This window comes from Miniopterus schreibersii (genome assembly GCF_964146895.1).
Source record: "Miniopterus schreibersii genome assembly, chromosome: 5".
NCBI classification, from domain to species: domain Eukaryota; kingdom Metazoa; phylum Chordata; class Mammalia; order Chiroptera; family Miniopteridae; genus Miniopterus; species Miniopterus schreibersii.
In genome coordinates, this window is record NC_138106.1 from 33,002,811 (window position 1) to 33,029,957 (window position 27,147).

General features: G+C 46.9%; 1 protein-coding gene across 1 annotated transcript in view; it reads left to right on the plus strand.

Moving 5' to 3' along the window:
- Positions 1-405: 405 nt before the first annotated feature.
- Positions 406-27,147, plus strand: part of USP13 (ubiquitin specific peptidase 13) — an 87,175-nt gene continuing 60,433 nt past the window's right edge. The window contains exons 1-3 of the mRNA XM_081139388.1: positions 406-633; positions 19,263-19,388; positions 25,592-25,652. Of these exons, the coding sequence (XP_080995514.1) occupies positions 466-633; positions 19,263-19,388; positions 25,592-25,652 (355 nt within the window). The 5' untranslated portion in view covers positions 406-465. The remainder of the gene's footprint in view (positions 634-19,262; positions 19,389-25,591; positions 25,653-27,147) is intronic.

Genomic DNA, 27,147 nt, shown 5'->3' on the forward strand with positions numbered 1-27,147 from the left:
ACCCGAGCCCGGCCCTGCCCAATCAGGGGACGTCCCGTTCTCGCTCCGGTTATTTGAAAAGCAAGCGGTTTTCAGCGGCCCATCCCGCTCTTTGTGCCGCTGCCTCGGAGTCGCTCCCCCGCAGCCCGACGCGCGTGGCGCTGCCCGCCGCCGGCCGCCCGTGGCCCGAGCAGCGCCCCGCGCCCGCCCCGCGCCCGCCCCGCCCCCGGCGCGCCCCCGCCCCGCCGCGAGCCCGCGGGCCCAGGCCCCTCTCCCGCGCCCCCTCCCCGGCGCTGCGGCTGCCGCTCCCGGCGCCCCGCCCGACGCTGCAGCTGGGCCGGCGCTTCGCCATTGGATTAAAAATAGCAGCGTCCCCGGCCCCGCCCGCCGCCCCGGCCGGTGCCGCGCCCGCCCCGCGCCCGCGCTCCCCGCCCGCGCTCGGCCCGCCGCCCGCCCGGCAGACCCGGAGCCCGCTCGCCCGCGGCCATGCAGCGCCGGGGCGCCCTGTTCGCCGTGCCGGGCGGCAGCGGCGGCCGGAAGATGGCTGCGGGAGACGTGGGCGAGCTGCTGGTGCCCCACATGCCCACGATCCGCGTGCCCAGGTCCGGGGACCGGGTCTACAAGAACGAGTGCGCCTTCTCCTACGACTCGCCGGTGAGCGGGCTCGGCCGCCTCGGGGAGGGTCGCGCGCCGCGGCCTGGGGCGGCCGCAGCCCGGGGCTCGGCGCGCGGGGCGGGCGGAGGCGATGCGCGGCGGCCGCCGGGGCGCCTCCTCCCGAGCGAGCCCCCCGGCGCTCGGCGCCGCCCGCGGCGGGAGGCTGGGTCGCCCGCGGCCTCGCTCGGCCGGCCTCCCGGGGTGCAGGGCCTCGGGTCCCGGCGGCCGCCTGCAGGCCCGGCGGGAGGAGCTGCGGGAGCCCGGCTGCGCGGGGCGGGGGCGCGGGGCGCGGGGCGCGGGGCGGGGGCGCGGGGCGCGGGGCGCGGGGCTGATCCCCGCCGCCGCACCTCCCGCCGGCCCCCTGCCGCCCCAGGGGCCCGCGCCCGCGCCGCCTCCGCTCGGGGCGCTGCTCCCTGCGCTCGGGGCGCTCCCCGCTCCTTTTCCTTCCCTAAGACCGTCCGAGGAAGCCTCCTGGTGCCCTGCTCGGGCGGCAGGAATAGGGGTGTCCTGGATGGTTACGGTTTTCCGAAACCCCCCCCGCCCCCTTAAGCGAGTCGCTGGGACTGAAAGGCACTAGGATAAATTATTACAAGTTCAGTCTGGAGCCGTGACCTCGGACTGGAGGGAAGTTCAGGCGGGGCCCTGCCCTGCGCCCGGGGCACGGGGTGGTTTTCACCCGGGGGTGTGTGCGCGAACGGAAAGGAGGGCGAGTGTCCCTTTCAGGAGTCAAAATGGGCTTCAAAGTGACTCAGCTGTCTGGCGTTTATCATGTCTTTCTGAGGACCAGGTTATTTTTATCCACCCACTTTAGATCTCATGTGTCACCCGGCAGATCCCAGCGCAGCGGGGGTGCATGGATTGGAGGGACGGAGGCCGGTTTCACCATAGTCTTAACACATTTTATTCATATTATGCAGAGTATTGTTGGAGGGAAAAACACACAAAACACCCAATGAGTAGCAAATTTTCCAAAGTATCTTTTATTATCTTGTGGGTTATTTGGCTGATTTCAAAGCATTTTTGTTTGGTGTACATTGGAGCACCAGAATTATATCCGCTCTGTGACATTCCGTCTTTCTTTCATGCTAATTCCAGATCATTTGGAGGGTAAAAATCTCACTTACTTGTTCATTACTTATTTTTTCTTTCAAAAAGGTCTATGTAGAGTGGAATGAAATGGTTGTATTTAATACTTAGCACATTGTGATCACACTGTTTGAAGTGACTGTCAGTAATGGCATTAAATTCTGTTATCCACAAAGTACTTGAAAATGCCATTTTTAGGTTTTGTGTCCAGTGCTGGGCAGGTTCCCACTTATAGCTCCTAAGGGTGCAGAAGGGTGGTGGTCCTCACTTAAGCAACTGACAGACGGTGAACTGCGGGAAGAAAAAAGTGGCCTAAGTCTTTGAGGAAAGCACAACATGTCAAGAGGGTAAAACTGCTTTTTCTGTGTTTGGTCTGGGTTGATCTTCAAAATTTTTTTACAAATTTTTTTACAGATTTTTTATTGGAAATCTTTACCTTATAATATAGTGTATAGCAGGTGTGCAAAAGCCAACACTTTTAATTCACTTCCACAAATAGTTATTGGGAGATTACTGTGTGCCAAACACTGTTCTAGAAGCATCTTGTCCAATGTAAAGTGATGATTTCATTCATTCCTTAGGGAAGACTGGGCTTATTTACAAGGCCGATGAATCAGTATATTTCATTATCTGTTTTGGGGAGAAAGAGAAAGAAGATTTTATAACAAGTTTTATTAAAGTGCAGTGCGTGATAATGGGAGATTTTTCCCGCTGGTACTTAACACTTTATCATGAATTCAGCAGGGTTTTTTGAGCACCTACTATGTGCCAGCTTGCAAAGGCATGGCTGTAAGAATCATACAGAATAAAATTCATTGGCGCCTAACACACCAGAAACTTTAATCCACAAGTGCTATATGACTGTTGTAGAGGAAAGACCAAAGCCATTTGAGTGGGAAAAAAAAAGTCATTCTTGCTTTGGATACTTTTGAAAAAGATCATAGAGAAAGATGGATAGAAATTAGGAAGACCAACATTGCAGGCAAGGTAAATCACACGCATAAACACACAAGGTGTGAATGTTATTTTCTTCTTTGCTTGTAATGTGGTTGAAGGAAGAGACTGATTTAACAAGACGTGAGTCAGAATCAAGCAGAGAGTAAAAGGTGGGGTCCTTGAATGCCTACAACAGGATCTTGATTTTATGTACATGAGGTCGGTTATGGAAAGCTACTCAAAGTAACATGACTCAAAGTGGTGCTAGAGGAAGAAAGACTGAATTGATAAACCTTTATTATGTACCTACTGTGTCCAAGGCCTGGTGTGGACACCTCTGTGGGTGTGAGTATGCTGTGGGATGGCATGATTGCTCATTTCAGAGTCCCTGTCCTTCCTCTCTTCTTGCCTTCTAGGGCTTAGCACATGGCAGTGCTCAGCAACAGTTCTGGGATGTGTGAGATTTTGTTTTTTCATCTGCCAATTTGGTTTCATTCCAGGCCCTCTTTGCCACCTTGACCTGTAGGTTCACTTCTCTGTGACTTGGGTCACCTTGCAAGGTCTGTAATGTGACCTTCCTAGAGAGTGGAGACTGTGCATCTTGTGTCCTCAGTAGTCAGCCCAGCATCTGGTATATGTCTCAGGAACTCAGTGAATATCTAGGAAATGTGTGAATTACATGTGGTTACAGGTTCTGAAAATGGTAAGGACACAACATATGAGAAACTTTGGGAAAGGAATCATGTGGGATTATGTAGAATGAGGTGACTTCATTGGTTGTGGGGGTCAGATGTGAAAAGAGAGAGCCAGCCAGGCAGAATCCTCGCTCTGCCATCCAGCTATATAACTTCTATGTGCCCCAGTTTCTCCATCTGTAAACTGCGCCCAATAATAGAATCTACTTCATGGGGTTGTTTTGTGGATCAAATAAATTAATATGTTAAGTGTGCCTGGCCAGTTGGTAACCACTATAGATAAAAAAGCAAGCGATAAAGGGAGTCAGTCGTGGTTGTAAGCCTGAGTGTTTGGTTGTTAGGGGCTATGCAGAAAGTTTCGTGTGGTTAAGTGGGGAAATTGGTTTACTCTTCTCACAAGTCTTCGAGGATCAGCATGTAAAATCCACTCTCACCCCTGTGGTTTCCAGCCCCTCCTTCATCGCAGCGAACTTTGTCCTACCTCCCCTCAGTGTGCGGGTTGCCAGCTCCAGCAGGCCCGTCTGTCTCTGGATCTTCACCGAGTGAGCTTTGTTTCCTTTTCTGGGCCCACCTTCCCTTCGTGATCACCTTTCAGGGAGCTTGCTCGCCTTCCCTTTCTGCTTCAGGCTTGGTCCTTCCCTCTGAAGCCTCCATTGTTAGAGTGCGTGTCATACACCACAGCAGTTAGTTATAGTCTGTCTTCCGGAGTTTGCCATTATTTTATGTTCTTTTACCCATTTAGCTGGTAGTTTGAAAACACCGACTAGATGTGAAGCCCCGTACCTAGCATTAGGTACAGGAGGAGCTGGGCCAGCCTTGTGCTCATGTGCCCCCTCCCACCTGTCTGGGATGGGGAGCTTATCTTCTGCCTGGTCTTAGCTGGGTGAGCTGAAAGATCGAGAACAGGGCTTAGGCCCAGGCAGTTTATTTTGGAAAGGTATCCCAGGGAACAGAAGTGGAAGAACATCCAAAGGAATGGTGACAAAGGGATGGAAGGAGAGCCAGTCCCAGAGTGAGTGGTTGACTGGCTACCACGGTGGCCACTGGTGCTTAATCTGGCGGGGACTCTGGGGAACTGTTGAATGTACCTCCACATCATCTGCCTGGGACATGGAAGGGGGGAGTTTTTTCCACTGGCTCCCGTGGCCCATTGGTCAAGGGTGCTCCAGGGGTGAAATGCCCTCAGTCTTCCAGGTTGGTATCTGTGCTGGCGAGATTGAGCAGACTCCCTGCGACCAGCAGCAGTGGAGAAGGGAGAGATCCTGGTGCAGTGAGGCTAGGATGTCAGGCCACACCTGCTGGGCAAGCAGCTATACCACCAAAAAGGCATCCTGAGAGGATGTGAGACCAGCATAGTCAGTGCCTCCACACTTCTTCCCTCCAGGCATCAATCAGCACCGTTTTGTAAAAAGCAGCTTTCCCCCCATTCTCCAAAGCTCTGAGATCTCTTGCCGATGTTGAGATGTCACTGTTGGTTCTCTGCTCTCCTGGGAATGTTTGCCAAACACTGATGGACTAGGCCTCATGGGAGAGGCTGGTTTAGATATGCATTGGGAAAAGCTTTGAGGTCATGTACTTGTAGGAAAACTTCATGTTAGGAGCTCAGTGAATCCTCCTGTGATACTGTGATTTATAATAAGGAACGTATATTTGGTCTTCGGTCCTGGCACAGAGCTCCTAAAACTCTTGGAATTTCCTAAGTGATAAGAGCCGAGAAGGTGTTATTTGTTATTCATAACAAGGCCCTTTCAACCACACCTGGTAACATCTTTCTATCTTCTGTCTCTATTCTAGGCCCCTCATGTAAGTGGGGTCATACAGTATTTGTCCTTTTGTGTCTGGCTTTTTTCACTTAGCATGCCTTCAAGGTTCATCCATGTTGTAGTATGTATCGGCATTTCCTTCCTTTTAAAGGCTGAATAATACTTCATTGTATGTGTGTGCCACACTTTATTTATGCATTCCTCTGCTCATGGCCACTGGGTTCTTTCCAACTTTTGGCTGTTATGAACAAAGCTGCTGTGACCATAGGTGTATAAGGATCTGTTTGAGCCCTCGTAGAATCTGTTTTTTCTGTTGTGCTGTGCGTGCTAGGCACTGAGACTTGCATCATAGTTCTTACTCGAAGGGGAAAAAATAATTTAATTTAGGACCTACGTGGAAAAACTGTCATTCTAATGGATAAGCAGAAACTGATATAAGATAGTAAAGCAAAATTTAGGAAGTACAGATTGTTTTCTTTGAAGATTTAAACCTAAACTAGATCAAATTTGTTTCACATATCAAAAGTTCTCTGTCCAAAGCAGCTAACTTTTGTCAACTCTCCTGGAAAGTGGAAGCGTGTCTGCCAGCACTCAGGGGTGAGTGGGAGAATAGGTTGAGGGTGGTCTCCGCATCCGCATATTGGTACTGGCTGGATATTGTCTTCTGGTCCTCAGCCCTATCCCTGTTTTTCTCAGCTTTTTCCTATGTTGCAGGGGCGGGGAAGCAGGACACCTTTGACAGCAGGATTTTAATTTTGAATCGGCCAGTGAGAGATTCAGAAGGTAAAGAGAAGCCACGCTTGCTATTGTGGCTGTGGCACGTGGCAGACGTGGGATTTTCCTAGTTCTTGTGGGACTCAGAGCCACCAAGGTCATGGGGAGGCTGGGATCAGTCCTTTATGATGCTTGCGCATCATGATTTCCTGAACATGAGTAGCGGTTTCTCTGACTTGCCCCTCACAGCTCTTGCCATGATTTTCTAAGCCTCCAGTTCCCTGTATCAAATCCCTTCCTGCCTGAAATGCTTAGAATAGTTTGTCTTTTCTGACTAAATCTGGACTGAGACACATAAATTACACCTACGTCTCTAAGTCCCTGTGTATTCAGGATGGAACCTTTGTTCTTAACTGAGCCCAGTGTCCCGAAGACCTGAGCCTTTTGTTTTACCTGCTTTAGAACAAATCTCCAGGAGTTTGTTGATGGGGGGGAGAGGGGGGGACGCTTGGAGTGGAGAAGGGCTCTGGGGCTCTGACTGTTATTTAGACAGGTTTCCAAACCTTCCTCCTTATTTTAGTCCCCATTTTACCCCAACTTCCAGAGTTACCTGAGGTTGCCTGTTCTGGAGTCTTTCGGAAATTCTGGGTGTAAATCAGATTTTATCTTGGCTTTCCCTGCTCCGGACTGAGGATTCAACATTGTCAGCCTGTCTTAATTGTTTTAGCACTTACCCATCTGCAGTCCACGGTCCAGATTTTGTTGCTATGGTTAGCGTTTTCAAAAAGTCCCTTCACCATCCTTTTATCTGTGTTTCAGAAAGGAGTGAAATTTATGTGTGTGTAAGCTGCCCTAGGTTCCCTAGAGCGCTACTTTTCCAAACTAAGAATCAAGTCACTTGCCGTCTCTTTTTGGCAGTGATTACCTTTAAAGTTGTATCATTTTTCGAGTTCTGAGATTTAGGAGATGATGCTGATCGTCTCAGGGAGCCTTTCTGAGAAAGTTTGTGATCTCAGCTTGTGTTGAATCTGGACGTCTGTGCAGCTCTGAATTCTGCTCTTTCCCCCCGGCATGTGTCTGCCTGTGGACTGGGCTCACGTACAGGGCTGCTCATTCAGTGCCCGCGCTGGGAGGGGTAAGTGTCACCCAGGCTCCTCCCTGTCTTTAAAAAAATTGTGTAACATACACATAACATTGACCATCTTAACCATTTTTAAGCGTACACTTTAGTGGTACTAAGTATATTTGCAGTGTTGTGTAACCATCACCAATATCCATCTCCAGAACTCTTTTTATCTGGCAAAACTGAAACTCTATCCCTGGCAACAATAACTCCCATTCCCCCCTCTCCCCAGCCCCGGCAACCGCAATTATGCTTTGTCTCTATGAATTTGGACCGCTCCAGGTACCTTATACAAGTAAGATCATTCAGGATTTGTCCTTTCCTGACTGGCTTATTTCACTTTCCATAACTTTTTTAAGGTTCACCTGGTGTAGCATGTGCTGGAATTGCCCCCCCCTTTAAAGCAGAACAATATTCCATTGTAAGTGTAGACCACATTTTGTTTATCCATTCATCTGTTGATGGGCACTTGGGTGGCTTCCACCTTTTGGCCGTGAATTACGCTGCCATGAGCCTGAGTGAACCCCCCTCTTTTACATCACACCCCACTGGTGAGCAGGTTCCCGGGTTCCGGCACGGCCTCCTCTCTGCTCCTCTGCCCCCGTTCAGGCCCTCGTCATTTCTTGCCTGGACTCTTGCAGAACCCTCTTAACCAACCGCTTTGCCTCCCTTCCTGCCTGTCACACTGTACTCCCAGTTTTTCTGAAACGTGGATTTTATCACGTCATTTCCCTGTCTAGAAATTTTCAACAGCCGCATCCAGACTCTTCTGACATAGTGCATGTTGGTCCAACTTTCCTAGCCAGTGCTGTCACTTACACTCCTTTTGGCCCAGAGGATGTTGTGTTCTTCAGATGCTCAGCCTGGAATGCCTTCTCCCAGCCCATCACGCCCCCTCCCCCAGGAAAACCCTAGCAGTCCTTCAACACCAGCTTGGGTGTTCCCTGTGAGCCCCCCCTTCCCCAGCTGAGTTAGACATTCCTTCCTTCCAGAGCACTTTGCACATCTCTTTCAGGGTGGGTGTCAGGGTTGGGATCTGATTGTTGAAGGCATGGAAGAGCTGAGGGCTTTGAGAATGAAACGGAAGAGTAGAGGACTGAAAAGTCTGCCATTTGGGAACCTGTGTCTAGTACGCTGCATCTTTTCTGTTTTCCTATTTTTGGAAAAATCATTACCATGTATTTTGACATACCAAATGCTACTAAAAATAACCAGTATTGTGTTTTTTATTTTATATATTTGACAAGTCATAAACTTGGCCCTTGAGAAGCCAGGGAAAGGTGTGTTGGGGACTTGCTGAATGTTTTGTGTGTTGTGGTTCCAGGAGGCCCAGGGGATGCTGGTCCAAGTGATCACATGTGGTGTCCCCCAGGGAGAGGACAAGAGGGCTGGTGTTCGTGCGTGTGGCCCAGGCCTCTGCGCTGCTGCTCCCGTTCAGTGTTATGGGTGGTCATTGAGGACTCCCCTTATCCCCATGCACAGGGAAGATGTGGACAAAAGCATCTATTTTTAGGGTTTGAACAGCAGGGCAATGTACTAATGATAAGAATTTAATGAATCTGAATAGGCCACCAGATTAGAGAGGTTGCCTGAGGTGCACAGTATGCGCTTCCTGTGATAATATTGAAAAGAAAACATTTTGTTCAGTATTTATTAGCAAGCATTAGTAATTATTTAGACCCTACTATGCACCCAGCGCTGAGCTGGGTGCTCTAGGTGGAAGGGAAGGTGTGAGTATTTAGGAGGGAAGCAGGGCCACAGGAAGGGAGAATGACATGGCTCTTTCTTTAAAAAAAATTTTTTTTTCTCTTTAATCTTCACCCGGGGATATTTTTTCCATTGCTTTTCAGAGAGAGTGGAGAGGAGTGGGGGGAGAGGGGGAGAGAGAGCGAGAGAGAGAGAGAAAGAAACATCAGTGTGAGAGAGAAACATGGGTCTGCTGCCTCCTGCAAGCCCCCTAGTGAGGATTGAGCCTGCATGCAACCCAGGCATGTGCCCTGACCGAGAATCGAACTGGTGACCTTTTGGTGCATGGGACGACCCTCAACCTACTAAGCCACACTGGGCAGGGCTAGGACATTTAAGTTTTCAACAGTGTGGCAAGGGGACAGCCTGAGGACAGTGGTTATTTGGTGCCGCTTTTCTGGAAGTGGACTGAGAAATAGTTGGCTGGGAGGCGGGGAGACCTTGAATAGGAATCAGCCAGGAGTTTCACTTACTATCGGAGGGGATGTGCTTTCATTGGGGTGGTGACAGTGGGGATAGGAGTGGTTGGTGGGGGCAATAAACTCGACAGAAATTTTCATGAATGGTATGGTGCAACTTAGTGACAGGCTACGCAGTGGGTGGAGGAGCGGGAGGAGTTAAAGGTGACTTTGCACCTTGCGCCTTGGGAGCCGGAGTGAATCAAGGATGTCAGTGAAGAAGGTGAGTGGTCGAATGCAAGTGGGCAAGTCCCGCATGCCCCTGGGACAACTGGGGACTGGGTTGGAGCTCAGAGGTCAGGGTTCAGATTGCAGAGTCTGGCTATCCCTAGTTCAGAGACCCTGGATTTGTGAATAGCCCTTCCTTGTGAAGGGCCCCAGGGCCCCATTTCTTTGCTCCTGGGACCTTTCCCCCAAGTTGTAGAGGAAGCAGCGACTGGCATGTGCCTCTTGTCCTCCCACTGATTGGCTCAATTTCCAGAGAAACTCTGGAGCCTGGGACAGTATTTTTTCCAGGATAGAAATCTGAACAGATGATCATGTGGCACAAATAGTTATAGGTGGAATACATGTAGATTTTAAAGTTTTATGAAATAAAATCCCTCTAGAGGAAATTGCCCCATGTTAACTACATGGGTGATTGGCCAAGAGGTTGACAGTTCTTGTAAGTGGGTTGCAATTATGAAAACTTTCTCCTAATCAAATCAACTGTTGCTTGTTTTGTCCTGGCTAATTCTTTGGGTGAGGCTGTAATGTGGTGACCTGGACATAGATGTTTCTATCCCCAGCAATTCTCAGAAATAAAGTTGGCGATCTGTTAGTGGGATTAGCAGGTTGATTGGCCAGGAGGAAAGAGAGCATATGGGCCTGAGGTAAGGAATGGGCCAGGGGGCAGGATGACAGTAATTCCTATATTGTGTCCTTTGGGAACAACCGCTGAGTTGTTCCTTTGGACGCGCCATTGGGCAGGTTCTGCCATTAGGTCTCCAGCCTGAGGCTTTGGAAGGAGCCTCAGTTGGTGTGGGCTATCTCTCCAGGCCCCGACCAGCAGAGCAGGACCACGGACAGATCCAGTGGCTGGCCATAAGGTGATGCGGGTGGGTGGACTGTGGGGGTCGCCAAACCCTGCCACTACTTCGCCAGCATCTCTGAGCCCAGCACTGTGGGTCTTGTCAGGGACCTGTCAGCCTGGAGCAGCCACCTCCGAGGGGCTTCAGCTGCCCCTTTGAGTTTGGGGGTGGAGCTGGCGGGGCCTGCTGAAGCCCCCTCCTCGCCTGCAGGAAAGCCTGGGAGAGCACCTGGCACAAGCTGCTTACTTGAGTGGGGTGGCTCTCCCTTGCCTGTCCGTTTTATTTTCTTGGAATGAAACAGCCTCAAAAAAAATAGAAGAAACTGCTCTTTTTCCCAGGCCCCCACGATGGTGTGTGCTTGCTGACAGCCGCCCACCTAGCTCCTGCCACCAAAACCACGTCTGCTTCTCAGTTGCTCCAGGCAGCAGGCGAGGGTGGGGTTGGAGAGACTGGCTTGGGTTCAAGTCCCCCCACCTTTTTACTATGTAGTAGCAATATGATTTCATCAAGTGCCTTAATTTCACTGAATTTCTCTGGGCCTTGGCTTTCCTCTCTGTCACACCCACCTTGCAGGGTTGTATCCCAGCTGCCCATTAAACATAACTTACTGCTACCCATCTCATTAGTGGGTGTTAGTGGGAGGGATCCGTCCAAGAGGAAGGTAAAGCGGGACTTATATGGTCTTGGCTTTGCAAAGAGAGACATGCCGGACTTGGTGATCCCGCGTGAGGCTCTGCCCTGAGTGACAGCCTGGGGCAGGAGTGTGTGCTGCCTCCTGAGGGGAACTGTGCAGGACTGTTATTCACACTCATGCTCAGCTCCTGCGATGGGCTCTCGTGGGTTAGCCTGCAAACCGAATCCTCATGTGTAAAGCAGTTTATCAGGGGAAATGCATCCTGCAGAGTACCATGTCTTAAGAAATAAGAAGACATGACTAGAAAAGGTTTTTACCTTTGACAAGGTGGTTTCGCAGTTTCTTTTTTTAGATGTATGCTGGGAGCAGCTTTGGTGCATTACAGCTTCGTTTTAGGGCTCACCTCGGTGCCTTCATCCTCTGACGATTTTTATTTTGCCCATTTGTCCTGTGAACATTAATTACAGTAGCTGCTCTTCGCACCTGGCCTGAACCCTTCCTTCCCCAACTATTTGGGTGACAGGGTCCTCATTGCTCCACATACCCAGAGCAAGGATTTGGTTTTATACTTAGGGAAAAAGTTAACAAATGACGCCTCGGTGAGAGAGTGAGTTTATATTGTGCCAGAACCTAGCTGTTCGGACCCTGCTTTTAGCCAGTGCAGCTCTGAGGTGTAGGAGTCCTCTGCAGAGAGCAAAACCTCTGAGTCGGGCCAGCTGGAAGGACCGTTACTGCATTAGCATTTCTATTTTTTCTTAACACCTCATGGCCACAGCACGATTTATGTGTGTTCAGCCGAGAGGCTGACCCCACCTTGAGGTGCTGTGCGTTTGCTGTTCTCTACTTAGCTGATGTAGACCAGTGTATTTCAGTGGATTTCCTGTTGAAACCAAAATTTTGGATTTTGCAAATATTTATCTGTTGGTTCTTTTCTGCTGGTCAACTGTCGAGTCTTCCCTTGAGCTCCAGCCTATTTTGGGGCAGTGTTTTCTTCCCGTATTTCTCCTCCTCTGGGTTGCGTCCTGGCTGCCTTCATCTGGAACCTTGTTTTACTTTCTCATTGCACATTTGCTTCCCATCTGCGTGTACTAAATCTTGCATCTAAAAACCGTCGTCTGTTTGTTTTGCTCAAGAAGCCAGAATGTTCCGGGGTTCTGCACATTGGAATATTCATGTCTACCATCCGGACGTGGAGGTGCCCGAGAGGCTGAATTAATAGGCAGGTGGTTGCTGTGTGAAAGCCAGGGCTGAGCGGAGAGAGGTGGGCAGTCTTGTGGAGTCATGAGTCAACACAGGAGTCGTCCTTGATTCGGCCCCTTTCCACACACCCCGACACCTGTCTAAGCCACCTCCTAGGCTTATGGGCGCCATCCTAAAATTACATCCTGAATCTGCCCGAGTTTCCCCCTCCCTGCTGTGAGCCCCTTGCCCCTTCCCCCGCCACGGCCCCAGGCTGAGCCACCACACTGCCTTGTTCAGACAAGGCCTGCCGAAAAGAGCTTTCTGTGGCGATGGAATCGTGCTGTGTCCGCACTGTCCGGTGTGGTGACCCCTAGTCACGTGTAGCCGTTAAGCTGCTGGAAATGTGTCCAGTGTGATTCAGAAACTGAACTTTTAATTTAACGTAATTTAAATGCATTTAGAGTTCAGTATTCACTTGTGGCCTGTGGCTGCTGTGTTGGACAGTGTGGGTCTAGAATATATCCTGGCCTCCTCACCATACATTCTCTTGACGCCCCTCCCCATAGTTCTACCCCAGTATCCAGAGTGATCGTTTAAAAATGGTCATCCGATTGTGGCACTGCTCACTCGAAAACCCTCCGGTGGCTTTGCATCCCACGGAGAGTGAGCTCTAGCTCTCCTCATGCCCGTGAGGCCAACTCCGCAGAGCCCTCTTCCTCACATCCTGCTCCCGCTCCCTCCACTCCAGCATCCTGACTTTCTGGGGTTTTTTTTGAGGATGTAGCTAAGTTTCCTCCAGAGCCATGGCCTTTCCACATGCTTTTTTGTCTAGCCGGAGTGCTCTTTTCACTTTGTTTCCCTGGGCCTTCAGGCTTGAGCTCTCCCCTCACCTGCCTCCCCCCAGCCCCCAGCCCCTGACTGCATGGTGGCCCCATTCCTCTTGTCTCCCCACCTCCCCTCAGGCTTCTCTGTCACTCTTACCACTGCTGGAATTACCTTCTGAATCCCCTTCTTGCTTATCTCCTGCCTCTCCTTACCCGGATGTGTCATCAGGGCACCAACCTGCTCGTCTCTCTCTGCTGGACAAGCCCCTGCCCCACGCGCCCGCCAGCTCCTCCTGCCCCAGAGAGGACAGCACAGCCTCCTCCCCTTTCACAGCCTCTTTTCTGGACCCCACACAGCCCGTCCCCCTGCTGTAAACTTGGCTGGCATCCCACTGGGGTACAGCGTCCTTGATTCGTTTCATTTTCCTGCTGTGATCACATTCTAGCCTGGCTCCCTGAGATCACAGTCCTCGTCGCCTCTCCTTCACTTGTGCGTTCCCAGGTTTCCTTAGCTGCGCATTTCAAATTCCTCTCTCAGTTATTTCAGACCGTGCTTCCCCTTTGAGTAACGCGAGCGTGCAGCACCTTAAAGCTGTGAGGTTGGCTTGCAAAAGCTTTAGTGCAGAAAAGGGAACATTGACCAACTGCCTGATCTAGTCCATGTACATATATTTGGTTCTAAATACATTCAGTTAAGGAAAATATTACTGTTTCAGAAGAAAAATTAGAAAATGCCAAAAGACGATATGAGGAAGAAAATCCCACATGGTCTCCCCTGCTGAGATAACATCATGCCACGCAGGGTGCACACGCCACGCACGTTATAACATCACACACACAGTTTTGCCACCTGCTTTCATCCCTCAGAAATATCTCTCAATAAATACTCATTGCAAGTCAATTTTAAATGGCCGAAGAGTGTTACATTTCATGGATATGCCACCTAATTTAGTTAACGTCGTTTGTTTCACTTTTTCTTTTTTAAAAAATCAGTGTTGCCCGGCCGGGTGTGGCTCAGTGGTTGAGCGTCGACCTAGGGTCCAGGCGATCAGGGTTCGATTCCCGGTCAGGGCACATGCCCGGGTTGCGGGCTAGCCAGTCAATGACTTTGTCATCATTGATATTTCTATCTCTCTCTCTCTCCCTCCCCTTTCCTCTCTCTGGGATCAATAAAGATATATTTAAAAAAAAAATCAGTGTTCCAGAAGATACTTCAAGCCGTCACTTTTGCACGAGGGCATGAGTCACGGTCTGGCGGGGTGTCAGTATGCGATTCGTCCTGCGTGTGGATTTGTTGTGACTCCGTCTTCCTACCTCATGTTGCTCTTTGTGGCGATGACCGCTTGTTTTCCACACTGCCCTGTGGTTCTAAAAACAAGCGTTACGCAGCCCTCTGCTTCCCGAGCGCCCGCGCACACGGCTCGCCCTCCTTCCTGTCTTCCAGCGGGGGCTGGTCTCCAAGAACACAGCGCTGTAAACAGAGTTCTCCGAACACCTACCCATTGACAATGTGGTGTATTTTTAATTAAAAGGACTGGGCACTGGCTACTCTGAAACATGTTGCAACCTTGACCTTTCTCTTCAGCACTTTCAGTGTTCTCTTCAATGGCGAGCAGCACAGTAAAGGTTACTTCTGAAGAGCATGTAGGTGCCACAATGTCAAGTAACAGATGAATGGCGATGGATATATCGTATCTATATTGAGAGGCATTGAAGAGGGCGTTTAAACCATGGCTTCTGCTGCTGCTCCTCTCTCTTATGGTTTGATTGTGGGCTGGGAGAAGTTTTCAAGGGGAGTCATTATAAAGCCTTAGAGAAACTGAGTGGTGTTTCTTGACTTCCCTGTGATTTCAGGTTTCTGAATCGTCTTGCATCTTGGTTAAGTGTCTGTTTTCGTGCATCATGAAGATGATACTTGGAATCTTATTGAGCTAGGAACACACGGAGAAGCACACTTAGGCCATTCTGGGCTGGGTGGCCTCTGAAAGTAGGGTCCAAGGCGGGATGGGGTGTGGAGATGGCAGGCACTGTCCCGAAGAGCCGTGTGAGGCTGGCTTGATTACAGAAGGTGGGAGATTTGGGACAGTGGGGTTCAAGTGTCCAAGCTGCTAAGAGTTGACTTTAGCCAAATAAACAAGAAAAGCTAATATTCCTGCTGGTGTCTCAGGCTATCTTCCTATGCATGGCCATCAGTTTTTTGTTTTTTTTTTAAAATTGTCACCTGAGGACATGTTTTTATTGATTTTGAGAGAGAGAGAAACATCGATGTGAGAGAGACATTGATCAGTTGTCTCCCAAACGCGCAGGGATCTAACCTGAAACCTAGGTGTGTGCCCTGACTGGGAGTCGAACCTGCAACCTTTTGGTGTACAGGCTGATGCTCCAACCAACTGAGCCACCGCCAGGGCCAGTTTTCTTTTCAAGATCCCCATTATTTAGTTATGCCAAAGACTTGAAATGGAGCATGTGCCAGGAAACATTTTAAAAACGGGCACTGAGGACCAGTTAGAAAGAGAGATTAAACTATGTAACGGAATGACAGACAAATTACACAAACCTTGCCATCCATTCCGTAAATGTTTGTTCAGTCCTGCTCTGTACCAGATACTGTTTTTGGAATTCAGTAATGAATGTGACACAAGTTTCCTGCTCTCAAGGAGCCGCTGTGTAGCTCAGCTTCTGAATGCAGTGGCCCCAAGTGAAGGAAGCTTGGGTTTCTCACAGCTACAGATTTCAAATAGCAAGATGCTAACAGTTGCGAAATGAAAGTGGGTTTGGGGTTAAGGACTGTCAGCACAGGCGGGTGAGCAGGGAGATGTGGGAGTTGGTCATGGGCAGAGGCTGGCAGGTGGACGGGTGGTTAGGTGTGGGATCTGGGGAGCATCCACAGTTGTGCAGGCAACTGTGGATGGTTTTGATGGGGCTGCTCTGAGGGCTTGAGGCCTGATCTGGTGTCCCTGAAGGTCCTTGAGGTGTGCTTGCCTGACAGTGAGACACTCTTGGGATTAGGCAGTTCACTCAGCTCTAGGCCAGTGCTACTCAAAATGTAGCCAGCTGACTGCTGTGAAGAGATAAGTGCAAACATTGAGAGCATGTGTTTAGAAATTTCTTTGCAACCACATCCAAGTGCATGAGCAGTGGACTAGTTTGTTTGAACAGGAGAGAGACCCATTTGGGTTGTGTGGGACTTACCTCTGTAAGTTCACATCTGACCGGAGCTGGGAACTTGTCCTCTGCAGGGGACCAGGTATCTTTCCCCAGTGAGTAGAAACAAAACAAAACACCAGACAAAACCACCTGCTCCTTCACAACATTAGTTTGAGAAACGACACTCTAGACCAAGCGTGGAGGTAATGGGAGGTGAGGCTGTGGGCCCAAAGTCAAGGACCTAAGTAAATCTAAAACCGTTTGTCAAATTCCATTTTCATTTCAGGTCTTAGTCAGTGTACAGGCTCACCTTCCCCTCTTCCCTTTTCTCCTTGTCATCAGCATGTGTTCTTTTTTCATGAACATTATTTTCTATGCACATTGTATACAATTCTATACATATGTAATAATGTAAGAGTATTTCATTGTGTTTATATGCCACAGGTTCTTAGCTCCTCTATCTGGGGCTGTTGTTACTTTTTTCCTGTTATAAATAGTGTACATCATTAATATTTTTGAACATACTGGTTTTTTTCTTCTATTTCTTTTGGGTTCCTGGAGCCTGTACCCAAAGGAGAAGTACCGTGTCGAAGGTCATAGTTTTATTGCTCCGTAGAAAGACAGAATTGATTATATAGTGGGAGTAGATGCACAGACTTTTCTGTGGCTCCAGGCTGTGCAATTATGATGCTTTTTTGCTAGTTAGTAGGCAAATGTACTTGCCTGGGGGTTGTTTTAATGTGCTTACTTCAGAGGGTAGTGAGAATGTGGTGATTTGATTTTAATATTGTCTCACATTTAAAACGAAAGAATCTTAAAAAACACACCTCTTAGCAAGTTGAACCTGGATGTTGACAACTTGTAATTTTATCAATTTTACATAGTTTGCATTTAAGCTTTTCTTCATTATATTTTACATCTTTACCCCTTCTGTTATTGTTGGTTTTCTATTTGTTTCATTATATTTTGTGGTGTAAAACTTGTTCATTAGTGTTTTATATGGGATGTTTCCCCAAAATGTATACACACACTCTGAATAATTATGAAGGCAGTGTTTATTAAAATACATTTTATTTTCTAAATTGAGCTATCAGCTGTGTATACATTTTTGTTGGACCCCTGTATGTTTTCTTGGACAGAAGTTATTTTTCCCCTTTACAGGTGGGATAAATATGCTGTTCTGCCATATTTATAATTTTTAAAATGCTATCTCTTGGATCTATCTGGATCTTATTACAGTGTTTGGTATAACATGTGGATCTGGGTTAATGGAAGAGAATGGAAGTGTTTCTTATTTTTAATCACAATATCTGGTGCTCAATTTAATGTGCTTAATGAATAACTGACCATTATAATGATGCAGTTTTTTTTCTTAAGGGTTATGACTATGCAAAACAGCGTGTTTATTTTAAAAAATCTTTTGAAAATATTTACCTAACTTATTGATCAAATGAATGTAATGTGAAAAACTTTTCTAATTTTATTCAAATGATCTCATTTAAAGGGAAACATTTACCCAGAAGCACAAGCTATAGAATTCTGAATTTTTTGGATGCTATTTAATAGTCAAGTTTTAAAAATTTCCTTTGAAAGTATTTGTTGCCAGAATATAAAATTGAAATAGATTTTTGTTTATTAACCTGTATCCCATGACCTTGCTAAACTCATGCATTTAAGAAAAAAAAATTTTTTATTTGCAGGGGTGAGACTAACAGGATCTTAATAAGAATCCACTCCCATTGAGGCAACATGGCTAATTTTAGATGTTAAGCTTACAGAGAAGCATGTTATACAGATTGAGAGAAAAGGAGAGATGAGATTGGTATAGAACATCAAGCAGCTAAACTGCAAGCAATATTTTTGACTATTCATTATAGCAGTATTCTGTAATTAAATAATATTTGAAATATTGCACAGAGAGATCAAAAGAGAAAGAGATTCAGATTTAATTCTGACACTTCCAAGTTGTGTGAACTTGGGCAAGTGACTTATCCTTAGTTTAAAAAAAACCTGTAAAGTGGAGCCCTGGCTAGTGCAGCTCCGTTGGTTGGGTGTCGTCCTGTGCACCTTTGTTTTTATTTTATTTTATTTTATTTTATTTTATTTTATTTTATTTTATTTTATTTTATTTTATTTTATTTTATTTTATTTTATTATTTTATTTTATTTATTCATTTATTCATTTATTAAATATATCTTTATTGATTTTAGAGAGAGGAAGAGAGAGATAGAAAATCAATGGTGAGAGAGTCATTGATCGGCTGCCTCGTGCACGCCCCGGACTGGGATGGAGCCCGCAACCCGGGCATGTGCCCTGACCGGGAATCGAACCACCGTCTCCTGGATCCTAGGTCGATGCTCAACCTCTGAGCCACGCCCGGCCGGCTGTGCACCTTTAAAAGGTTGCTGATTCGATTCCGGGCAGGGCACACGCCCAGGTTGTGGGCTTGATCCTTGGTGGGGGGCATGTAGGAGGCAGCAGATTGATGTTTTGAGACAAACATTGATGTTTGTCTCTCTCTCCCTCTCCCTTCCTCTCTCTAAAAATCAATTAAAAAATTCTTAAAAAAACCCCCCAAAACTGTAAAATGGAAATAATAATAAGCCGCTTGCAGTATTGTTTGGATTAGAAATACTGTATATAAAGCACCTGCACATATCAGGAATGCAATAATATGTGGCTATGATTATTATTGGACTCCATCCTCCAGCATTTACTATATGAAATGATTATTTAATGTATTAAATTGTTACAATTTATTAATGGATACCATCAAATATCATGTGTCATCAAAGGAAGGGAACAATATCTTTGAAGAACCCTGCTCTGCTAAAAGGGTATGAAAACTTTATGTTCTGGGAGACTTGCACTGACCGATGACGAAGTAACAATAAACCGCTGCAGTGATGGCTATTCGGTCCCTTGCCAGCTTTCTTCTGTCCTTTATTGTTATTTACCCCAGTTTGGAGAGTCACAAGCACATTTATTCCCGGGGGCCTCTGAGGATCTCATACTATGAGACTATGCTCAGTTGTCCAGGAGCCCCTGGCACCCAGGGTTGGGGCGGGCGCCACCCCTGTGGTGGCCGTGGAACCCCTGGGGGGGTCACCACAATGACTGTGACAGCCAGGCCGCCCTTACCAGGCTTCGCCTTCATCATTCGCCTTCCTTCCCCGCCCCCTTCTCTGTGTCTAGACCACGTGGCGAGGTGTGTCCTTGGCTAATGTTGTAACCTGTCTCTTTCTTCTAGAATTCTGAAGGCGGACTCTATGTATGCATGAATACATTTTTGGCCTTTGGAAGAGAACATGTTGAAAGACATTTTCGAAAAACTGGACAGAGTGTATACATGCACCTGAAAAGACATGTGCGAGAGGTGAGAGATAACAGTTTTGGTGAACTGCCTTGGTATCTTTCCCGTAACGTTGTCTTAGTGTGTGTACCACGTGGAGACTCTGCTGTGCTTGCATAACTTCCGATTCTCCTCGATTGTGGGAAACAAAAACAAGACTGTCAATAGAAATTCATAGGCTCCCCCAAACCTTATCTTACCCAGTTTTATTTTTCTCTTCCTCCGAACCTCTTCTTGGAGTTAAGAAGATATGGGTTGACTGATTGAAAAAAATTAAGTAAAAAACAAACAGAAGAGTACAGAAAATAATACTAGAAACACTCATGGATCAAAAAATCAGAAATAAAATATATTTGGGTACTTTTGATTCAAATTTTTTTTTCAGCAAGAACAAGAGTTTTCCTGAAAGTTGAAGTCCCTTTTGTTTCCCTCACTCCCGAGAAATTCATTGCTGTGAATTTTATGTTTCTCATTCCTGCACAAGTCATTGTATTTTATTTATGTATAGGTATTCATCACCCATATGCAGAATGATGGTGTTTTAAAGAAGCAGATAAATACCATCATAGTGTTAACTCTACTTCCGTATAAAGCTTTCCTTTTCAACGTGGTTTTTGAAATCTAGTCATGTTGTGATGCATTTGGATGTACTTAATTCATTCTAATAGTAGTTTGATATTCTACTTTGTCATTTATTATTCTGTTCTATTGATGAACGTTTAGATTGTTTCTATTTTTTTTTTTTGCTTCTGTCAATAATGCAACAGTTAACATTTTTCTCCTGGGAGTACATGTGCAAGATTTTTAAGGGGATATATATAGAAGTGGTAATGCTGGCTTGTGGCTGTGCTTGCCCTTATTTGTACTGGATATTGACAAGTTCTTGCCCAGATTGGTTGCACCAGTTTATACTTCTGTCTGCAGTGACTGTGAACTCCTGGTTTTCCACAACCTCACACTTGGTCCGATTTTTAATTTTGCCAATCTATTGGTTGTGAAGTAGCATCTAAATATTTGGCATTTCCTTCTGTGAGAATTGAAAATCTTTATATATGTTTATTGGCCATTCTGGTTTTCTCTTCTCTGAGTGGCCTATTTTTATTTTTGGCCTATTTCTCTATGGGTTTATCTTCTTCTTAAAAGTTTTATTTAGTTTTTTTCACATTCTAGATATAAAAATTTTTTGCTTATGAATTATTTTCTAGAACGGAAGTTTTAGATTTAATGTACTAAACTTTTCTCTTGTAAATTGTACTTTTTGTATCATGTCTAAGAAATTGTTTTCCAACTCAAGGTCATAAAGATATTTCTTTTGATACTTTATTTTTTTAGAAGTGCATGCATGTGTGTGCTTTCACATTTTAGGTCTTTATCTATAATTTATTTTTATATTTCTGTGAAGTGTGGGGAATCTACATTTTATTTCCCATATTGATAGCCAGTTTCCCCACTATTGCTAGAGTTGTGCAGTCTTTCCCAGTGATTTGTAGTGACATCTTTTTTATATTTTTACTTGCCATTACCATTCAGCTCTGTTTGGGGCTTAGTTTTTCCCTGTTGATCTTATTTTTCCAACTCTGCATTGGTGTGACAAGTCTGGTAGTGCAAGCACCTTTTCCGTGTTAATTTTCCCCCAAACTTTCCTGGGTTTCGACATCTATTTTTCTATATGGATTTTGGAATCAGTTCATGTAGTTTAAAGAATCCTGTTGAGATTTTGATCATGATCACATTAAATCTGTAGATTAATCTATAATCCACATCATGAGGGCAGGTATTCTTTTTTGAAATGTTTTTATTGATTTTAGAGAAAGAGGAAGGGAGATGGGGGGGGGAGAGAGACATACACATACACACATGAATCGGCTGCCTCCTGCACACCCCCTACTGGGGATGGAGCCAGCAACCCACCGCCAGGGCGAGGGCAGGTATTTTTGTCTGTTTTGTTTACTTCTTTGTCCTCAGCACTGAACAGTGCCTAGCACATGATAGGTGTTTCATAAATATTTATTGAATAACTTTTCAACATGGCATACCTTTCTGTTTAATCAGGGCTCTTTTATGTCCTTCAGTAATATTTTGTAACTTTCAGTAAAGGAGTTTATATTTTGTTAGCTTTTTAAAAGGTCCACTATAATTTTTGTAACTATTGTAACTGCTATCTTTTATTTTTTATGCATTTTAATTGGTGATTGATGGAGTTTGGGGATGTTATTAATTTTCAGATGTTGATTTTATATTTAGCAACACTGTTCAACTTTCACTTTAGGTCTAATAGTTTGTAGGCTATCTTGGATCTTCTAAATCATTAGTGCTGATTTGAAGTTCATCTAATCTCTCCGCCTAGCCTAAATAATATGTCCTCTGTTTATTTTGGACAGTGAGGAGAGATCCCAAAATTAGACAGTGGGGAGGGTAGGGGGAGGAGGGAGAAGAAAGGCCAGGAGGTCAGATAAGCCATAAACTCAATGACTAGCTTCAAAATAATCTCATGTTGGCCTAATATTATGTGATTTACATTTACTACTTCTGTTAGTCGGGACATAGCAATTCTTGCGAAGTATGCTTTGTCCCTCATATTTCTTAGTATAAAGTGATGGAAATTTTATAAAACTGGGGGCTGGGGGGAACTAGATAGGCCCAGCGACTTGAAATAACTTGCTCGCAGCCACAGAGTCAGTTGCAGACTTGCAGAATGCTGGTAATCTCGCCCAGTGTCGGGCTGCCTCTGAAATTCTAGGTGAGACAGTCCACTCTCTGACCGTGACCCTCTCTCGGGTTAGCCCTTTCACTCATTTATTCCGATTCTGATCTCTTGTCCCTCTCTGACGGCTCCAGGCCTGTGACTTGTCCAGGCAGCCCCTTCCCGGGTTTGGTTAGCCTGCGTGTCAGGACCCATGACTTTAAACATTCCCTTGTCACCAACACCCTCGCCTGACCCTCCTTAACTGTCCTCCAGAGCTCCAGCGGTCGCCTCATTGGGCTCCCCCTCTGCCCTGGGGTCTGGGACCGCGTCCTGTTCCCGCCTCCCCTCTCCGCTGGGCCCTGTCCCTGCCTGGGCCCTCTCCCACTCCAGACTTCGGATGCTTTCCTCCCCCCTGATCCCTGGAAAACGATTTGGCGCGCACTTGGCAGAGATGCAGGGGCCCGGACGGGAGCTCCCGGGCTCCTTTCTTGCCTCCTGGGAACTCGGCTGCGTCCGGTTCCTCCAGCGAAAGCTGTGTCCTCCCTGCCCTCCTGGCCCTGCTGCCTCCCACCCGGGAAGCCCGCTCCTCCGCTCCCTCCGCCATCCCCAGCCTCTCCGTCTTCGGGCTGTTTCCCTCCCACCTTAGAAGGGAACGCGCCACGGGGCTGTCCCTCCACTGCGCCCTCCCTCAGCCCTCCCGTCCTTTCCGCCTCAGCCGGGCTGCCTGCCCTTTAAGCTCCACGGCGCCGTCTGCTTGGTCGCCTGCTAACCCTCTAGAGCGGTGACGCTGGCAGTGACCTCCGCGTTGTCACACTTGGTGGGCCTGTTGGCCTGGTTTTCTTGACTTTCCGAGTCCTTGAACTTGATTTCCTGTTGGGGCTGCTCCCCGCCGCCTCCTGGGCCGTCCCTCCCTGGCTTGCCCGGCCTGTCAGACCGCCCTTCCTCGCCTTCTTTCACTGGCATCGCCTTTTCACTCACCCCGTAGACGTCGGCATTTCCTAGGACTCCGTGCAGCCCTCCCATCTTCTTTCTGGGAAAGCTGCCCTTCCTCATCACTGTCACGCACGTCGTGTGACCGCTGCCTCTGAGCTGATGACGCCAGGTCAGTATCTCTCCAGAGCCGAAGATCTGCCCATCCGGCTGACCTGGCTTCCCTGCTTGAAGCATCTCCGGACTGAATGAGTTATCCGCCCCTTTCTCAGAGGGGCCCTTTGAATTCTGGAGACCGAGACAGCCTTTGGATTCTGCTTTCATCCCATGGCTGGTTGGTCACCAAGCCTTGTTATCTGGGCTCCCAAACAGCTCTGAAGTCCGTCCTGTCCTCTGCACGCCTGTTCTTCCCCAAGTGCTTGTCATAAAGGGGCTAGTGCTGTAGCTTCCTGACGAGTCTCCTTCCTTCAGACTTGTCGCTTTCAGTCCACCCAATCTGCGTGCTGCACCCGAGTGATCTTCCCAAATGCCTATATGCGCCTCTGTGGCTTTGATCTCTGATGTCCCTCCCTTTTTGCAGGATGAAGTCCAAACTCTTCTGCACGTGATTCCAAGGCCCTCCATGGTCCGGCCCATGTGGCCTTCCTAATCCTCACTCTTACTCTGCCAGCTCCGAGCTCTATACATAGCAAACCACTTCTCCCTTTTGGAGCACACTGATTTCATGCCTTTGTACATTTTTCTTTGGGTCTGGGATGCTCTACTTCTACACCCACTCCCCTTTTACCTATTGCTTTCCCTGTGGTCAGCATATCCATCTATCTGTTCATCATTCACCTATTCACCCATCCATCCTCCACCCATCCATCCATCCATCATCCATCCATCATCCACCCACCCACCCATCCACCCATCCACCCATCCACCCATCCACCCATCCATCCATCCATCCATCCATCCATCCATCCATCCATCATCCATCCATCCATCCATCATCCATCCATCCATCCATCCATCCATCCATCCATCATCCATCCATCCATCATCCATCCATCATCCATCCATCCATCCATCCATCCATCCACCCACCCATCCATCCTCCACCCATCCATCCATCCATCCATCCATCCATCCATCCATCCATCCATCCATCATCCATCCATCATCCACCCACCCACCCACCCACCCACCCATCCACCCATCCATCCACCCATCCACCCATCCATCCATCCACCCATCCATCCATCATCCATCCATCCATCCATCCATCCATCCATCCATCCATCCATCCATCCATCCAGCAAATACTGGCTGAGCAGCTGCTATACCCCAGGCCTGCCGCCCTTACCTGACCATCCCTGGCCACACCCTTCACCTCCAGAAGAACTATTTTTTCCTCTTTATGATATTGTTGAAGGCGGTAAGTTTGAAGGAGGGGTGCCATAAACTAGAGAGAGATTTCAGTGCCTGCGGGGGTGGTTAAATGTGCCCTTGGTACAGGTTTATTTTATCCCTCCTGGAGGCAGGTAGGCGCAGGGAAGAGGAGTGGAGGCTCAGGCCGTGGAGGAGAGGGTGCCAGGAGAGCGCCGTGACTTTGGCGTCAGTATTTGGGGAGACAGGTTTCTGAGCTAAAGTGTTCAACAGTTTTCACATTCCTTAGATGTGAACTAGAAACTTACAGTAGAAGCTGTAAAAACGTCATGTGAGAAACACAAAGATGAGTCAGCCTTCACTGCCAGGCGATAAAATTCGGGAAAGGAGACGCGGGAGCCATAAGAGCACAGACTAAAGAAGCAGCAAGGCCTCGATGCTGCCATAACATGTGACCACACGAAGAGGTGTCGGGGTTTGACCTGCACCCCACTGTGTGTTGGACACATGCTCTCTTCCATTAGCCGAAAGAGCATACAGTGTGGACATATTGTTTTGGCCATTGGAAGCAAACATTTTTATAATCCTATTTGAGATTAAAATTTTTCGTGTGAGCGTTAGAGGGTAATGTATGACCTCTTTTGCATGAATGCTTGATGGTGCCTATTTCATTGCTGCCGGGGACTTCCATGATAGGTAGAAACGCTTAGGGTGGCAGTGTAGCCAGCCATTGGGCGGTGCTCCAGAGCAGAATATCAGTGACTGTATATTAATATTTATTCAGTCTTTCAACAATAATTGTTGGGCATGCCCTGGCCCAACCACTGGGGACCCAGTGGGTAGCAAGGGAACAAGACCTCCCTCCTGGAGGTGCCACTGTGCCTCCCAAGTAGCTCCAGCACTGGGCGTGGGCTCCAGCCTCTTGGGAGAATGTGCCGATTTGAGATTGGAGCATGTACTTCACTTTGATGCCTGTTTCCACTTCCCCTTCCAGAAGCACTTTCTTTACAACTTGGTGAAAATAATCAGGTGGAACAATAGCATTGCCCTTCACTTACCTCCATTGACCTGGGTCAAGTTCCTGTTTATCCTGGAATCTCTAATCCAGGTTGAATATTTCCTCTGGACTTTTATAAAAACTGGGAACCTCTGAGATGTGCTCTCACCCCCATCCCCACCCTCAATCCCCAATCAACTATTCCATGGGCTGCATTTTAACAATTTTTTGTTTTCTTTTCAGAAAGTAAAAGGGGCATCTGGTGGAGCTTTACCAAAAAGGAGGAATTCCAAGATTTTTTTAGGTAATGTACATAGTTATCAGTGTGCCTAGATTTTCTGTGTGCGTGTGTTTGATGTGGAGCAATAGGCTGTTTATTGCTCTACAAGTCATGGATGAGCAGAATCAATTTAACTTGAGATGACCTGACCCCATTTCATGTTGGCCTGGTGGGGAAGGATGTCAGTATCTTAGCCAGGTTAGTGTTTTGAAGCAGTTATGCTCACAGTGGCTGCAGAGTAACTGTGATTCTACTCCGGTCTCTTTTTCACTGCTTTTAAAGAAGAGACACTTTATGTTTTCTTATTTTAACATTAACCAAACTACAGTTTGTTTGGGTTTCACCATTTTTTCCACTACTGTCCTTTTATGTTCCAGAATCCCAGATTGCATTTAGTTGTCATGTTTCCTTGACCCTGTCTAATATGTGATAGTTCCTCACTCTCTTTTCATCTTTAACAGCTGTGACATGTATGAAGCGTAGTGGCCAGTTATTCCGTAGAATGTACCTCAGTTTGGGTTTGTTTGATGTGCCCGATGATATGTCTGAGGTTATGCTTTTTTGGCAAGAATACCACAGAGTGATGTGCCCTCCTCTGTGTGCATCAGGGGCAGGTGATGCCGTGTCTTCCTGCTGGTGGTGTCTACCTGATCACTTGTTGAAGGATGTCCCCTGGCTTTCTTCACTGTAAAGTTACAGTGTAATTAATAGGTGTATTGGGAATGATATTTGGAGACGATGCTAATATCTTGTTTCTCCTCAAGGTTTTGCCCTCTAATTTTATCATCCATGAGTGGATCTTGCCTGCAACAGTGATTACTGTGATGTTTGACTAATAGTGATTTTCTGTCTCCCTAACTCAGAAGAACTGGCTTTGCTTATGCAAATGAGTACTGGTTTCTAATATCATGTTATCATGATCGTATGTCAGACAAAGCTTCTGATATGGTTTTTCCAGGAGAAAGATGGTTTGATAATGTTTGACTAAGCAAGTTTAAATCCCTAAATGCCTGAGATTATTGTTGGAAAGGAATTTAAAAATTGTTTGATTTCATTTTGGTAAAAATGAATGTTATGATTTCATTTTGATAAAAAAAAAAAATCTATTCACATACACATACATGTATACAACTGTATGGAAAATATTACAATAATTAATAAATAGTAATACAAGACTAAACCCTATGTTTTGTGTACTCACAATTGTAAACCTATTTTTGCCCCACCCTGTATGTATAAATATGTCTGTATGTGCACACATATCTATATATGTGTGTATGTATCTGTAAGTAAGGGTGTATGTATATATGTGTGTTTATACACACATGTATGCATATATGACTGAGTCTGGAAGAGTCTGGCAAAATATACTCCAAATTGTTAAAAGTAGCTGTAATAAAAAGACATATTCAGCATTTGAAAAGTAAAGCTATTGGAAACAGAGAGCTGAGTTTTCTTCCTGCTTACATTCTCACTTTTGTCCTTTAACCTTGTTTCTTTTACCCAAAGGACTTTGGGG